Raw genomic sequence first — 16,586 nt, 5'->3', positions numbered from 1 at the left:
AGGGGGAGTTGGAGTTGGAGGGTGGAGTTGGAGGGTGGATTTGGAGTTGGAGGGTGGATTTGGAGGGTAGGTTTGGAGTTGGGGTGGATTTGGAGTTGGAGGGTGGATTTGGAGTTGGAGGGTAGATTTGGAGTTGGAGTGTAGATTTGGAGGTGGAGTTGGAGTTGGAGGGTGGAGTTGGAGGGTGGAGTTGGAGGGTGGAGGGTGGATTTGGAGTTAGAGGGGGGAGTTGGGAGGCTGGAGTTGGAGTTGGAGGCTGGAGTTCGAAGGCGGAGTTGGAAGGTGGAGTTGGAGGGGGGAGTTGGAGGGTGGATTTGGAGTTGGAGGGTGGAGTTGGTGTTGGAAGGTGGAGTTGGAGGGTGGATTTGGAGTTGGAGGGTGGATTTGGAGTTGGAGGGTGGATGTGGGAGTGGAGGGTGGATTTGGGTTGGAGGGTGGATTTGGAGTTGGAGGGTGGAGTTGGAGGGTAGATTTGGAGTTGGAGGGTGGATTTGGACTTAGAGGGTGGATTTGGAGGGTGGAGTTGGAGGGTGGAGTTGGAGGGTTGAGTTGGAGTTGGAGGGTAGATTTGGAGTTGGAGGGTAGATTTGGAGTTGGAGGGTAGATTTGGAGGGTGGAGTTGGAGGGTGGAGGGTGGATTTGGAGTTGGAGGGTGGAGTTGGAGCTGTAGGGTGGAGTTGGGTTTGGAGGGTGGAGTTGGGTTTGGAGGGTGGAGTTGGGTTTGGAGGGTGGAGTTGGAGGGTGGATTTGGATTTGGAGGGTAGATTTTGAGTTGGATGGTGGATTTGGAGTTGGAGGGTGGATTTGGAGTTGGAGGGTGGATTTGGAGTTGGAGGGTGGATTTGGGGTTGGAGGGTGGATTTGGAGTTGGAGGGTGGATTTGGAGTTGGAGGGTGGATTTGGAGTTGGAGGGTGGAGTTGGAGTTGGAGTTGGAGGGTGGAGTTGGAGTTGGAGGGTGGAGTTGGAGTTGGAGGGTGGAGTTGGAGTTGGAGGGTGGAGTTGGAGTTGGAGGGTAGAGTTGGAGTTGGAGGGTAGAGTTGGAGTTGGAGGGTAGAGTTGGAGTTGGAGGGTGGAGTTGGAGTTGGTGGGTGTATTTGGAGTTGGAGGGTGGATTTGGGGGTGGAGGTTGGAGTTGGAGGGTGGATTTGCAGTTGGAGGGTGGATTTGGAGTTGAAGGGTGGATTTGGAGTTGGAGGGTGGATTTGGAGTTGGAGGGTGGATTTGGAGTTGGAGGGTGGATTTGGGAGTGGAGGGTGGATTTGGGGGTGGAGGGTGGATTTGGGGGTGGGGTTGGAGTTGGAGGGTGGAGTTGGAGTTGGAGGGTGGATTTGGGAGTGGAGGGTGGATTTGGAGTTGGAGGGTGGATTTGGGAGTGGAGGGTGGATTTGGGGGTGGATTTGGGGGTGGAGGGTGGATTTGGGGGTGGAGGGTGGATTTGGGGGTGGGGTTGGAGTTGGAGGGTGGAGTTGGAGTTGGAGGGTGGATTTGGAGTTGGAGGGTGGATTTGGAGTTGGAGGGTGGATTTGGAGTTGGAGGGTGGAGTTGGAGGGTGGATTTGGAGTTGGAGGGTGGATTTGGAGTTGGAGGGTGGATTTGGAGTTGGAGGGTGGAGTTGGAGTTGGAGGGTGGAGTTGGAGGTTGGAATTGGAGTTGGAGGGTGGAGTTGGATTTGGAGGGTGGATTTGGAGTAGGAGGGTGGAGTTGGAGTTGGAGGGTGGAGTTGGTGGGTGGATTTTGAGTTGGTGGGTGGAGTTGGAGTTGGAGGGTGGAGTTGGAGTTGGAGGGTGGAGTTGGAGGGTGGAGTTGGGGGGGGAGTTGGAGTTGGAGGGTGGAGTTGGAGGTTGGATTTGGAGTTGGAGGGTGGATTTGGAGTTGGAGGGTGGATTTGGAGTTGGAGGGTGGATTTGGAGTTGGAGGGTGGATTTGGAGGGTAGGTTTGATGTTGGAGTGGATTTGGAGTTGGAGGGTGGAGTTGGAGGGTAGATTTGGAGTTGGAGGGTGGAGTTGGAGGGTGGAGTTGGAGTTGGAGGGTGGAGTTGGAGGGTGGAGTTGGAGGGTGGAGGGTGGATTTGGAGTTGGAGGGGGGAGTTGGAGTTGGGAGGCTGGAGTTGGAGTTGGAGACTGGAGTTCGAAGGCGGAGTTGGAAGGTGGAGTTGGAGGGGGGAGTTGGAGGGTGGATTTGGAGTTGGAGGGTGGAGTTGGTGTTGGAAAGTGGAGTTGGAGGGTGGATTTGGAGGGGGGAATTGGAGGGTGGATTTGGAGTTGGAGGGTGGAGTTGGAGGGTGGATTTGGAGGGTGGTTTTGGGGTTGGAGGGTGGATTTGGAGTTGGAGGGTGGAGTTGGAGGGTAGATTTGGAGTTGGAGGGTGGATTTGGAGTTGGAGGGTGGATTTGGAGTTGGAGGGTGGATTTGGAGTTGGAGGGTGGATTTGGAGTTGGAGGGTGGATTTGGAGTTGGAGGGTGAAGTTGGAGTTGGAGGGTGAAGTTGGAGGTTGGAGTTGGAGCTGTAGGGTGGAGTTGGGGTTGGAGGGTAGAGTTGGGGTTGGAGGGTGGAGTTGGAGGGTGGATTTGGAGGGTAGATTTTGAGTTGGAGGGTGGATTTGGATTTGGAGGGTGGATTTGGAGTTGGAGGGTGGATTCGGAGGGTAGGTTTGGAGTTGGGGTGGATTTGGAGTTGGAGGGTGGATTTGGAGTTGGAGGGTAGATTTGGAGTTGGAGGGTGGAGTTGGAGGTTGGAGGGTGGAGTTGGAGGTTGGAGGGTGGAGTTGGAGGGTGGAGTTGGAGGGTGGAGTTGGAGGGTGGAGTTGGAGGGTGGATTTGGAGGGTGGATTTGGAGTTGGAGGGTGGAGTTGGAGTGTGGATTTGGAGTTGGAGGGTGGATTTGGAGTTGGAGGGTGGATTTGGAGTTGGAGGGTGAAGTTGGAGTTGGAGGGTGGAGTTGGAGGGTAGAGTTGGAGTTGGAGGGTGGAGTTGGAGTTGGAGGGTGGATTTGGAGTTGGAGGGTGGAGTTGGAGGGTAGATTTTGAGTTGGAGGGTGGATTTGGAGTTGGAGGGTGAAGTTGGAGGGTGGAGGTGGAGTTGGAGGGTGGATTTCGAGGGTGGATTTGGAGTTGGAGGGTGGAGTTGGAGTTGGAGGGTGGATTTGGAGTTGGAGGGTGGACTTGGAGGTTGGAATTGGAGTTGGAGGGTGGAGTTGGAGTGTGGAATTGAAGGGTGGATTTGGAGGGTGGATTTGGGGTTGGAGGGTGGAGTTGGAGTTGGAAGGTGGAGTTGGAGGGTGGATTTGGAGGGTGGATTTGGAGTTGGAGGGTGGAGTTGGAGGGTGGATTTGGAGGGTGGATTTGGGGTTGGAGGGTGGATTTGGAGTTGGAGGGTGGATTTGGAGTTGGAGGGTGAATTTGGAGTTGGAGGGTGAATTTGGAGTTGGAGGGTGAAGTTGGAGTTGGAGGGTGGAGTTGGAGGGTGGAGTTGGAGGGTGGAGTTGGAGCTGTAGGGTGGAGTTGGGGTTGGAGGGTGGAGTTGGGGTTGGAGGGTGGAGTTGGAGGGTGGAGTTGGAGGGTGGATTTGGAGGGTAGATTTTGAGTTGGAGGGTGGAGTTGGAGGGTGGATTTGTAGGTTGGAATTGGAGTTGGAGGGTGGAGTTGGATTTGGAGGGTGGATTTGGAGTAGGAGGGTGGAGTTGGAGTTGGAGGGTGGAGTTGGTGGGTGGATTTGGAGTTGGTGGGTGGATTTGGAGTTGGAGTTGGAGGGTGGAGTTGGAGGTTGGAATTGGAGGGGGAGTTGGAGTTGGAGGGTGGAGTTGGAGGTTGGATTTGGAGTTGGAGGGTGGAGTTGGAGGGTGGAGTTGGAGTTGGAGGGTGGAGTTGGAGGGTGGAGTTGGAGTTGGAGGGTGGATTTGGGGTGGATTTGGAGTTGGAGGGTGGATTTGGAGTTGGTGTATACTTTTATTTCTCTGACTGCAAAGTGAGAGGATTTTGTAAAAGTGACCTAGGTGACAAACTTGCTGGGGTACAGGAGGTGAAAACAAAGGCTGTACGATGTCAGTTTTTTTCTAACACACAACACAACTAAATACCTGTAAATGAATAGTACACGTAGTCAAAGTACATCAGCAATTAGGAAAGAATAAATGAAGCAAATGTTTAGGTAATTCTGAAGGGTGATGGTACCAAAGATGTTAATAGAATCAAAACAAATCAAGAACCTTTACTTGGGGATGCGCTAATGATAACTATACTCTGAAAGACGATTTCAAGTGGCGTAAGGTAAAATGATGGGGCCTCCTGCAGAATGTGAAGGGGGAGGCGTCCCTCATCTACCATATCTCACAGATGTTCATTTGCCTAGGGTGGAATGGGGCCTCCTTGTAAAGTTATGGGGGCTCTGATGGGGCACCTTTGCACCGCAGGGACCTGCGTTACATACCTGTCGATTTCCACACATCTTTTTTGTGCTACATAGTTTTTTTAGGAAAACGGCATGTCTATGCAAATTTGGTGCCCATTTCAACGGAAAATGTGCCGTTTGTAACAGTGCGTAACCACAACAGTGCTCTAAAATACACCAACAACAACTACCCATCTCTGTAATACCGAGTGGGCGTGGCACATTTGCTACACCTGGATTTTCCAAATCCCTATGATTTAGGTGATGTAACAATAATGGCGGCACCCCCCCCCCCTACCACTGCTACGGGCTACACAGGTCTGAGGGACGCACAATGCAGTATACTACTGACGCAAGAGGTGTAATATATTGTGACAGATAATCCCGAGCACCTCTGCTGGCCACAAGTCAAGCAGAGCTTCCCGACAGCAGGTTGCTCATGAGTTAGCACTCAAGGCAAGTATCAGGTAACAGGAGACTTTGTTGTGTGTACACGCCTGTCCTCCCGCACCACGAACACAAATGATCGAGTAAAGCAGCACTGTGACACATCACGCTGCTCCCTGTGAGTGCTAGGTCGTGGGGTGCCGCCCAGGTGTTATAGCCACAAAGGAACTAACGTGGGAAAGGGGGGGGGCAAAGCAGAAGACAGACTGAAAATGTGGGGCATATAAAACAGACGGAAGGGGCAAAGGAGAGTGGGAGACTGGTGGGAGAAAGGGGTGACATGTTAAGACAACAGGCAGATGGGGTTAAAAGTGGACTCGGTCAGAAAGAGAAAAGGGTGAAAGAGAAGGATATAGTGCGTGACAGGCTGATAGGGGTGCTGTAGACAGAGGGTGGGGGTTCACTTGAAGCAGGAATAAATAATACAGGGAGGAGAGGGTACTATCTAAAATTTTTGGGTGAATCCCTGAAAGCGGGGTGAGATTATTTATATGACGAGAATGAGGGTGCAAGTTGCAACGGGCTGAGAGCGGGGGAGAGATTCCATGCTGGGAGTGCGGATGGCCCAGAGAAATGAAAATTAGAGCTTGGCAGGCTGAGAAAAGGGGAAGTTTACCCTCTGAGAGGGACGAAGATGTGGGGTGACAAACAGAGTGCGGGCGTGAATAGCGGTATCAAGCTGAGAGGGAGGGTGAGGAGATGCTAACAAATGGGCACAATGGATGATCTACAAATAAGAGGACACGACGGGTGGGCATGCTGAACCTGAGAGAAGGGGGAAAGTGGTGACAGAACAAGAGGGGTTTAGGAAGGAGTTAAGAAACACCGAGAATGGTGAAGTGAGACAGGCAAAGAAGAGTAGAGGAAACTGGAAGTGAAAACCAAGTCGGGTGGGGGCGGGAGCACATTGGCGGGGGAGCAGCAGCCTTTGATGTGCGAGCGAGTGGGAGGGAACACCATATGGGGTGTGATTGAGAAGTGAGGCCAAGCCCACGCTGGGGAAGTGTCGCGGTTGAGTACCTCACATGCATTGGGGACAATCCTCGCCGGTTTCAAGAGTTTGTTTTGCCCACAATACTCTCGAAGAACAACGCATGTGTGTTGGTTCTACGAGACCTAAAAAACAGTATTTCGTTTTGTGCATAACTCAGTGGGTTCCTGCTTTTGCCACAGAGATTATATTGTTAATGTGCAGTTCACAAGATCCAATCAGAATCTAGCACAGTGAGCTATTAACTGTCAAAGAGCTGCATGCAAACTGCATGGTACAAGTTAGTTATTTATTCTTTTTCTCAGTCTTTCATTATTATGATACTACTAAAAAGGTTTTTTTGGGTAGAAATAAATCATTATTATTAAAGTCAACGCTAACCCCTATGTTATAAATCCTGAGTTTGTGCGTCTCCAGACCAAGCACTCTTAAAAAACGCCTACCAGTATGGAAGACATGCGAACTCTACACCTTGTAGTCCCCTTTGCCGTATGTAACATTTTCTATTCACTGACCTACACATGTATGTCAAAAGTCAAAAGTCAAATTTTTTTCATTGTTTCTGATTATTTAAAATCATTACAAAACACAGTAGAAAAATGATCCTTAAAATGTTCAAACTATTTGTAATACATGTTACATAAAACGTATCATCGAATTACCTTGCCCATTACAATGTGCTTAAAATTGTAGAATTCATTTGGGAGGCTTATTTTATACAACGTTGAGTAAGGGGGCGAATGGTCTGTAAAAAATTTTAGCTGGCCATCTCAATTCAGTCCTTCATTCTAGAACATTATTAACATGTTATTCACCCTTGCTAAAATAATCTGTTAAGCATTGAGGTTACTGTTTCCTACTTTACTTGTTTCCCCGAATTCAGCTTGTCGTAGGAGAGATTGTACTTTTCTCATATATTTAACCCCCCTACAAGCTAACATGGGTGACGATCCCTCCAGTCATCGAATTACAGTTGCCTGCTTGTGCGAATGTTCAGTTTATTAAAAATGCCCTTTAAAAGCCATTTCCTTAGATCCATGAGAGCCGGACATATGCATAACAGGTGGGGTAGCGATTCTTTTTGGTATCCACATAGGCGACAATGAAGATCCGCATAAACGCCTTTCCAAGATGGTTGTAAATCTTTCGAAAGGTGTAGGCCCAACTGATATTCTATGTATCTCTTCTTTAGCATCATGTTAAAGTGACTTTCTAAGTAGGCTGGGGGTTTTGTCAAGGAATATGAATTAATCACTGTCCACCCATGTCAGCGCTTGGAGATTACCGATTTATCTTCCAGAAAGGATTTCCATTTGGCAGCGTTATTTATTATTTTGTCAAAGCTGGCTCTGTCTGGAATAGTATCCCAGGTCGATTGGATTTCTAACTCCCTCAAAGATTTGATCAGGTAATCTCCCCAACTGCTTGAAGTGGTTTGATTCAGCTGGTTTTCAATTTCTTTCCAACACAGGCTGTCTAGTGAAACTTGTGCTGACAGGCGTATTTTTTGTCACAGTTTCACAAAACTACTCATGCTCCGAAACTTCTGGTTCCACAACCCAAATTCCAGTCGAACCTGTGCTGGCGAGGCTGATTTTGGGAGGTTAAAACCCGCTTTGTATACCTTTGTTTGGAGGTTGTTTAACAACCCAGCCTCTTTGCCACACCAGGTAACCAGAGCATATGACAGAGTGGGTTAAGTCTGTGATGTAATCACCTTTAGAAAATGCGTGTAATTTGGGCATTCCAATTTTTTGTATAATAACCTGTGTGCATAGATCAAGCAATGTGTTTTCGCCTTTAGGTCCAATTTATGTTCCTTGTGGGTCAATCCTTGCCCCAACTTTAGACCTAAATATTTATAAGATGCTTCCTCTTTTATTGGTGTTCCATTTGCGTACCATTTAAAATTCGATTTTTTGGGGTCAACTAAGCGTACCACCTTAGTCTTCTCCTTGTTCAATTTCAAGCGTTCGTGCTCTAGGTAAATAACGAGGTTGATGATTATTCTTTGAAGCCCTATTGGAGTTTGGCTCAGCACTACAATATCATCAGCATATTGTAAAAAAGGAATCAGACTATTTGCCAGGTTCGGTGGATGTCCTTCCCCTACCTGCATGTGTTTGACAATATCTGCCATATATAGGTTAAATAAACTAGGGGCCAGGACGCAGCCTTGTTTTAAACCCTGTTGCGTGCTGATTTCAGCAGTGATGCTGCGACCATCTCCCAGTTTTACTCTTGCCCAGGTGTCACTGTACAAGCCTATTATTGGCTCCAGTATTTTCCTCGGCAGCCCCCATGATCTTAATTTTTGCTATAATTGGTTTCGATTCACCCCGTCGAAAGCTGCTTTCAGATTTATAAAGCATGCAAACAGTCTGGTCTTCTTTTTTTCTGCTTTTTCCTTTAGGAGCGCCAACGTTGTCAAATTTGTTAATGTACCTGTCCCTGGCCTGAAACCCGTTTGGAACATGGGAATGGTTTGTTTCCTCCATCCAATCTTGGAGGTGCATCAGGAAGCATGATCCGTATAATTCCGCCTCCACGTCGATCAGCGATATCAGCCTGTAATTTCCCGGCTCATTACGATCGCCCTGCTTGAAAATCGGATTCATGATATTCCCTTTCCAGGACTTGGGCATTTTACTTTGGCTATAGATCTGATTGAAAAGTGGTGTTAAATATTCTGCCCAAAACTCAGGTGAGTGTTTGAAAAGAGCATTAGGAAGCCCATTTGGGCATGCCGCACCCTCTGTTTTTAGGCGTTTTATTATTCCCTTCAGCTGTTTAATGTTTATCAGGGTGTCTGAAACTGGTGCTGTATGTTTTGTTGTTTCTTCCAGATAATTAGGTTCTGGCGAGATAGCATAATCATTACAAATGTCTTCTTCGGACAAGATCTCTTTACCCTGCCAAGGCATGCTAATATCTTCCTGCAGGTTTTCTTCTTTTTTACAAAATATTTTTGCGAACTCCCTGTTTTTGGCACATATTTCGCACTCTTTTTTAATGTGCCTTTTTTGTTCATGCTCCCTGCCAATAAACATGTTTTGTACATGCTGAATCCAGTTGTTTTCTCCAATTCCTGCATCTTGTCTTAGTTGGTTGCTCTTTGTCAATTTATTAATAATACCCCAATTGTCCGACCATTTTGGTTTTTGCTGGCCAGTAGTAGTTTTGACCAGATTCCTTCTTGGTATAATTTTTATGCTTTACCCAGCATCTTCTTATAATTTTTTCGTAGGGCCCTTAATTTCACCTCATCTACTTTCTTTCCCTTTTTCGCCACTATGGCTTGCCTTCGGACTTCACGTGAGATATTCCGTTTTTCTTCCCGTAGGCTAAGATTGAACCATGGCTTCTTCCCAGAAGCCATTCTTCCTTTGTTCGAATTAGTGACAGGAAAATTACGGGTTAAAACGTCGCATAGATGTTTCCAAGTCTTTATGAGATCTTCTTTGTATTGGGTTTGAATTGAAGGCAAGTGCTCTTTAAATTTATCCATTATTGGTTTTACATCCTTTCCAACCCATTTCAATTTCCGTAAGTTAAACTTTTCGGTATGTTGAATCAAGATGTTTATTTTGATTTTTGTAATTAATGGGAAATGGTCACTTTCTATACGTTGACCGACCTCAAATGTGATTACTTTCGGAACTAGATTGCTGCTGATTATCGTAAAGTCTATTGTTGATTGCCTTTTGCCACTTAAAAAAGTTACTGCCACAGGTCTATCCCCGTTTGCGTTCCCATTCAAAATTGTCAGACCCAAATGTCCAAGTTCTTGGATTATATGATTATCCTTTACTAAATTGCTGTTAAAATCACCAGAGATGGTCAAGGAATACAGTTTGTGTGACTTTTGTAGCACTTGGATCATGGTCATTAATGTAGTGATTCTTTCCTTCTTCAGTTTTTTATCCGGGTGAACGTAAACGTGGAGCACTAATAAATTGTGATTAAGTAAATTTAAATCGGATTTCCCTGTGAGTTTTGTTGCTTGCAGCCAATTTACCCCAGTGTCTATTTCTTCCACTTGCCATCCATACTTTTGTGTAATGTATGTTGTTAGACCTCCTCTAAGGTTCCCGAAAGTTGAGAAACTTTCTGCTAAGGTATGCAGCTCTATATAACCGGGGATTGATACTGGGCTCAAATTCCAGGTTTCTTGGAGTAATATTAATTCATGTTGTTCCAGAAATTTTGCTGTTTCGTGGTCTTGTCCCATATTGACAAAGCCATGAACATTCCATGAACAGATGCAGATTTTATATGAATTCTCCACGCTGGGCTCATCCCTAGTTCTTTGAATATTTCCCGTTTTCTGCCAATTACAATGTGTTATCTGATACTGGGATTTTGTTTCCTCGTTTAACCTTACTTGCATGTTAGGAACACTTATTGCTTAAGGCCTTGGGAACCCAGGACCAATCAATGCTTTTATCCAGCCTAGTATCTTGTTCCTCTGAGCTTGCCAGTCTCTTCACACCTAATGATTTTTTTTGAGGAGTTACGGAGCGCGCTCTCTTTAAACATGACTTCTGGTTATTCCCAACTTCATTTTCCTGTTTTTGTTTTATGGTGGTTTTTAGAAGGGGAAATGGATATTTTTGCTGTTTGTGACGTCTCAGCACAATGCCCCATGCCCCATGCATCAAAGGTTAGGCTCATGGCATATATCCTATCTACTAAGGCCTTTGAGGACCAGGTGGTCAAAGACTCCTCGACATCGGGGTTGTTTGCATTGGTTTTAAAGTCTACGGATAGCAGGTCTTGTGATGATATTTCTTCTAATTCTGGAATTTCTTTGAAGAGCCGCATTAAATTCCTTCGATTCAAGAAATCTTGTCCGCCATTTGTACGGTATTCTGGTACAAATGACAGTTTTTCAGGGGTTTCTCCTTGTATTGGAGTAGCTAGAATATCTTCTTTTCCTTTTTGCCCTGGATTGTTTTTTACTATTCCTCCGTTTGCATTATTCACTCTACTCGGTTGTACAACTATTCCTCCGTTTGCATTATTCGCTCTACTCGGTTGTACAATGGGGGCATTGCTCCTTACTGTGTCCAACTTGTTCCCTTCTATTTTGACTTCTTCAAGTTTATCCCTCTTTGTATGCTTTGATTTTTTTTGTTAAATCTGTTTATTGTTATTTGTAAATTCAACAATACAATAGGCACATCTTTACAATCAAAATAACTCTTCAATTATTCACGGCACTCTTTGTATGCTTTGATAATTGTGTGGACTTTAAGTGATGTTCTTTTTGTGGCAGCTTACATGTTCTCCCATTTTCATTTATCCTTATTTTTATTGGGATCCTTGCACTATGCTCTGCGTTGTTTGTTTTTTCTTTTGCTTTTTGATGTGAGGTGATTTACCTCCTTGGGAACTTTCAATAGTATGTTTTTCCTCGTGCCTAGGAGAGTTTTGGGCCCCCATGTCTCTCTTTATTCCTCTGACCTTAGGTATTGGGATTTCGTATGCCCGCTGTGTCGTTCCTGCCCATTCTTCGATTTCTGCTTGGCACGGTTGCTTTATATCCCCTTTTGCAGGGGTCCGGTCTTTACATGGTTGCTGTATAGTTTTGTATTTTTGTAAGTCTTGACTCTTTCTCTCTTGTTTGTATTCTTGCTTTATAAAGATTGGAGAGTTCAAGGATTTGTTCTGAGGATTGCATCCGTTAACCACTCCCGGTTGGTTTGAATGATCTAGAGCCTTATTTGAAGGTTTGATTATTTTTTTTTACAACGGACGATTCTCTTTCTTTGTTATTGTTTGATTGTTAAAAATAGGATAAATAAGTTCATTTGTAGATGGTTTCTCAGTACGCTGAACCCTACCCTTTCTCACGCGTTTTCTTTGTCTTTTTGTTAGCTTTGTATTTTTTTAAGTATCGCTCGTGCTTTGTGTGGCATCAATATGACAAACTCTCTGATCTAAACATTCCTCATTTGCCTCTTTTACCTCTTGTTCCGAGTCATCATTTGTACTTAGATCTTTGAATTCATCAAATCGCCCATTTTCCTCGTTAGCCTCCTTGACTCCGTTGGGGCTCATGTTTTTGTTGTGCCTTATCGATGACTGTACTGCCCCTAAGATATCTTTTAATATGTCGGGTAGATTTGTCAATTTGTCCACAAGTTTGCCACATACGCAACTTGGCTGTATTTGTGAGGTATCTATATCTGACCTCCTGGGTATAAGGACTGTCATGTGGTCCAACTTGGTGTTTATACCTGAAATGTGTCCAGCGATGAGATTTATAAGATCGATCTGTACCTCCATTTTATCAGATTGAAAGTTCAAGGCCCTTATTGCCTGAACCAATGTACTCAACAATGCTTCACTCCAAGTGGCCTTATAAACCTCTCCAATCAATATTAACAAATCCCCTGACCCTTGTTCGAGCCTGCTCACAGATGAAATTGTTATTGGGGATGACAGGTTTAATTTTTTTGGCCAGCATCTATATTCTTCATACGTCTTTTCCGGTTTATCAGGATTATTATCTGGGCATAGTGGTGTAGATTCCAACCTTTCTTCTCCACCCCGTATCCGTCCCTTTTTGGGATCTGCTGATATTCTGCATCCACCTAGTGGATCTTGTTTTTTGCTAGGATCTTCTTGTGTTCGGGATCGGGTGTGTGTTTGTATTCGTGTGTTGGGTTCCAATATTTGGTCCAACCTTGTCTCATTGGTTAGGGAGAAGGAGGTTGACCAAGCGTCGTCCTGTATGGTGATATGCTCAACCCCAGTTTTATTTTCCTTGCTTATAGAACTATTTTCCTTCTCCTCATTCCTTTTATTTATTTTTATAACATTTTTCGAATTTTGAATTATTGTGTTGGTGTATCTGAGCTATTGCCAAAACCGGTTTGCAACCTAGGGTTTTGCTATTTATCTCAGCAAAAGTTTGAGATTTTGAAGATGTTCTGTTGATTTTGCCCCTTCATCCTGGGTTGTCAATTGTTGTTTGACCAGAGGATTTTTCTCAATAAATATTTGTGTGTCCTTATCCTCCTTCTCTCTCCATTCTGGTGGATGTTGGCTGTTATTAACCCTTGATGCAGGTGCAATTGGACTTGGCAGGTGGGCTTGTTCCTGCGTTTGCGCGTAACTGGCAGCCATTGGGTCCTTTAAAAAGAAAACATTTTGAATCCCGATGATTTTTCTTGAGCTATTGGTCGACATTTCGGGAGCTGAAACCAGTCTCTCTCTCGTCATATGGCCGCCTTTTTTTTTTTATTCTTAACTGGCCCTTGATCTTTGCTTTCAACATTTTTTGTTTCTTCGATTACCTCCTGTCGCACTTTTCCTGATCTCATGATTTCTTACAGATGGAAGCACCCCTGGCTAGTGCCCCCGGGTTTTTTTTTTTTAGATGTCAAGCAATAGGGTTGAAAACCCGATACTTGAAGAATACTTGATGAATTCTGTTCCCCCTGTACGCTACCCCTTTAACTCGTGATTTTGGATGAGTTTTGTGCGGGGGCAGGGACCAGTTTCCAAAAGTGTATAGTACCAAAAACAAGTAGGAAATCAAAAGGCAGGAACCCAACGTGGAGTACCCAGGCCAGGAAATGGTGATCTTTTCCCTTCTGAATCGGGTAATTTCCCAGCCCTACCCTGGGCAGTGGCTAATGTTGTTTTTGCTCTCCCTTGCAAGCGGAGCTCACGGGGGGCCGCCGGCTGCACCTGACCTAGACAGGTCGCCTCTGCGAACCACCCCTGGCTCTTACTTTGTGGCTGCCGCTACTGGCAGTCGCGCTCGCTGCTCCTTGGCAAACGCTACTCCCACCTGTACCACCTGTACCAGGGGAAAAGTCCAGCTGGGAGTAGCAACTCTTGTGTGAACTTTCAGCGGGTTTTTAGGTGATTTTAGGCGCGGGTTACAATATCATTCAAGGAGTTAGGCGGGGCTGTGGCTGTTGCTGAAGTATGGGGCGGTATGGCTGAGGCAAAGGCAGAGGCCAAGGCAGTGGATTACTAAAAGTGGCTACTCAATTTCTACTGCCTCCTTCCTATGGTGCCTGCGCTCACCTGCAGCCGTGAATTTACGCCTCCTGCTCCTGCTCGCACCAGCTCTGCGTCAAAGTCTCTGGCGTCTTCCGCGGCAGTACACATGAACCCCCGCTGCCGCTAGGGTTAGCACTAAGATCGGCGCTAGGGTTGGCGGTTGACGGCCGGTGGCACCTGGCACCCAGTACCCGGTAACTCCGGCAACTCCGTAAACACCGCAGCGGCTCACCACTCTCACTGCTCGCTCCTTGCTCCTCTCTTGCGTCTCACGTGGTGAGGCGGTCTCTCCGATCATTCAGTCACTGAATGTTCCTGTCTCAATCTTAGGAAAACACATGTATGATTCATTCTCTCTTTATGTGTGTGATGTAAAGTGCTCTGACTGAGAGGTGCTATAAAATAAATTAACTACGTGACAGTGGGGCTATGGAGAGATAATGTTGGAGGGTAGTAGTGAGGGAACTATTGAAGATGGTCAATCACTGAAGCTTCACACCAGATTGTTGTATCCTGGTGCATAGTAAGGTCATTATTTACTATTCTTTAAAAGCTAATACAATTCAATATATAATGTCAAATATGTTGTAAAATGCACCATTTTCCCCAAAATTTCTTGGGGGAGAGCCCCCCAAAGCCCCCTTTGTAGTAGTCAGGCTCACTCGCTGCACTTGGTGTGCACTGTACAGGGACTGGTCGGACAGCATTTGCCAGGGCTGCATTGGGTTTCCAGTCCAGCCTTGGCAGGAGGAGGAGCCTCAGGCAGCAAAATAAAACCAAACAATGAAAAGTTAGTCGCGAGATGCAGCACTAACCTTCTCATTAGGATTTTTCCATTTTTGCAAATATTTTTAATATAAAATATTAAAATCTTTAGTAATTCAAGTCTAGTTTTTGTTTGACGTGCACGCGTGTGTGTTTATTTTTTTTTCAAATTACAGTTTTAACATTGGGGGGTCCCCGGCTTCCAGTAGTGACTCAATGGGGGTCCTCAGGAGTAAAAAGTCTGGGAACCACTGCTCTAGCCTCTCTGCTGAGAACTATCATATCTATCTAATTCAAAGTAAAACAGATCTGCTCTCGCAGTGAAGAATACAAAAAAGAAGTGTTGGTGCTGTGGAATCAGTATATAGTGGCAGTGCTGAGAAGTCACTGCTCTGTGCCCATTCAATGTGTGCCAGCCTTGGAGGAGGATAAAATGGACTTCAGACCCTACTTTTAATATATCCTTAGGGCTCGCAGCTGGGACAGCCAACAAATTAAAATACCTTTCCGTAACACAACCATAGCTTGACACACATCTTCATGCTCACCATCCCACGAAAGGTTTCTATTGTAAAAAAGAAAAGCCAGCAATACAACCTTTAGCAATCCAGGTTAATAACCCATATACTGTCAAAATCAAGCCCCTGTATTTTAAAGCAATATGAAATGGTGCCTAAATAGAAAAGGGCATGATGACCAGAGCTACGTTTTAATGTATATGTTCAACTTAGAATTATCATCTGAACCTTCAACATCCTCCAAATGGGATAAAGACGAGGAACGAGGGTTTATGAGAAGTTTGACTTTGGAAGGTAAGGCGCTGCAATTACATCTTTGTTTCCTCTAACAAAGGTCAACTTTGAAATCACAACAATGACTACAAAATAAAAAAAGTAATGTTTCAATTATAGTTAACGACATTGATATGACATGATTGATATGTGTAAATATAACTGAACCTTCAAATTAAAATCTTACGATCCCAAGGGAGCACGAGGAGAAAACCCGTAACCAGTAGCGCCTCTCCAAAGTAGGGCTGTATGCAGATTAGTTGGAAACTGTAGCAAGATCAAAGGAAGCAACTTGCCGAGCTCAACACCACGAACGCTTAGCCCTCATCCTTAAAAAGGGGACACACAAAAAAGGGGCGCAGCATGGGATGTGTTTTTTTTCTTTACAAACAGAAGCAAGATTGCGGTTTGTTCCGCGGAATGATGGTTTACCTGAGACCAGTTTTTTTCGTTATAATCATATTCTAGACATTCTACAAGTAGGCTTGCAACACCACAGAGCACTACTTACCTCGCCTGAGTCCGGCCCGTACATTTCTTTTTTACATGCCATTGCTACACAAAGCTCCTTGCTAAGAGCCCGGAAAGACCGAAACGGCTCTTCCTTAATATTCGGGATTGTTAACTAGCACTGGGGCATTGACAGTAAACTACCTCCGTATACAAGCTCAGAAATTCAAGAGCATGCGCGAAAGCTAAGAGCGCGAGACACGGAAACTGACTATCTGCACAGGCGTGTTGGGAGACTAAAGATCTGTCAAAGCTTATTGAGACACTGCCTCCTTGCGCAGGCTCAGTGAGTGATCAGAGCACTTCATTTTTGTTTCCTCAGTAACGGGCTCGGTGCAGAAACACAGTGTTTGGTTTCTGGTGTAGTTCGGACCAGAGGCGCAGCTAGAGCCAAATTTCGGCGGTTGCTAAGAAAAAATTTCGGGAGGGGACGGGGGGGTCTGAACCTTTGATCAGTAGGCAGAGTGGAGCTGCAGGGCCTCCAACAAGGTGTGAAACAACAGCAAGGCCTAATTAAAATTCAAATGGTCTTTTAAAGACCTGTGAAACGTTCGGGTGCGGCTGTGTGTGTGCCCGGGATCTGTCTCATCCCGGGTTGCCACACACGAGGAAGGACTAAGGATGTTTTGGATAAAGAGAACTCTCCTACGAATGGTACACAAGTCAACGTCAG

General features: G+C 45.6%; 1 protein-coding gene across 1 annotated transcript in view; it reads right to left on the bottom strand.

The window, feature by feature from the left end:
• The window catches only part of LOC147732761 (uncharacterized), a 503,177-nt gene extending 487,088 nt beyond the window's left edge, over positions 1 to 16,089 (bottom strand). Inside the window, exon 1 of the mRNA XM_086957325.1 lies at positions 15,915 to 16,089. Within this exon, the coding sequence (XP_086813451.1) occupies positions 15,915 to 15,956 (42 nt within the window). The 5' untranslated portion in view covers positions 15,957 to 16,089. The remainder of the gene's footprint in view (positions 1 to 15,914) is intronic.
• Between the last annotated feature and the right edge of the window lie 497 nt (positions 16,090 to 16,586).

The sequence above is a fragment of the Lissotriton vulgaris genome, chromosome 2_1 (genome assembly GCF_964263255.1).
Source record: "Lissotriton vulgaris chromosome 2_1, aLisVul1.2, whole genome shotgun sequence".
Taxonomy (NCBI): Eukaryota; Metazoa; Chordata; class Amphibia; order Caudata; family Salamandridae; genus Lissotriton; species Lissotriton vulgaris.
The sequence above is the reverse complement of the archived record's forward strand: the minus strand, read 5'-3'. Positions and strand labels throughout refer to the sequence as shown.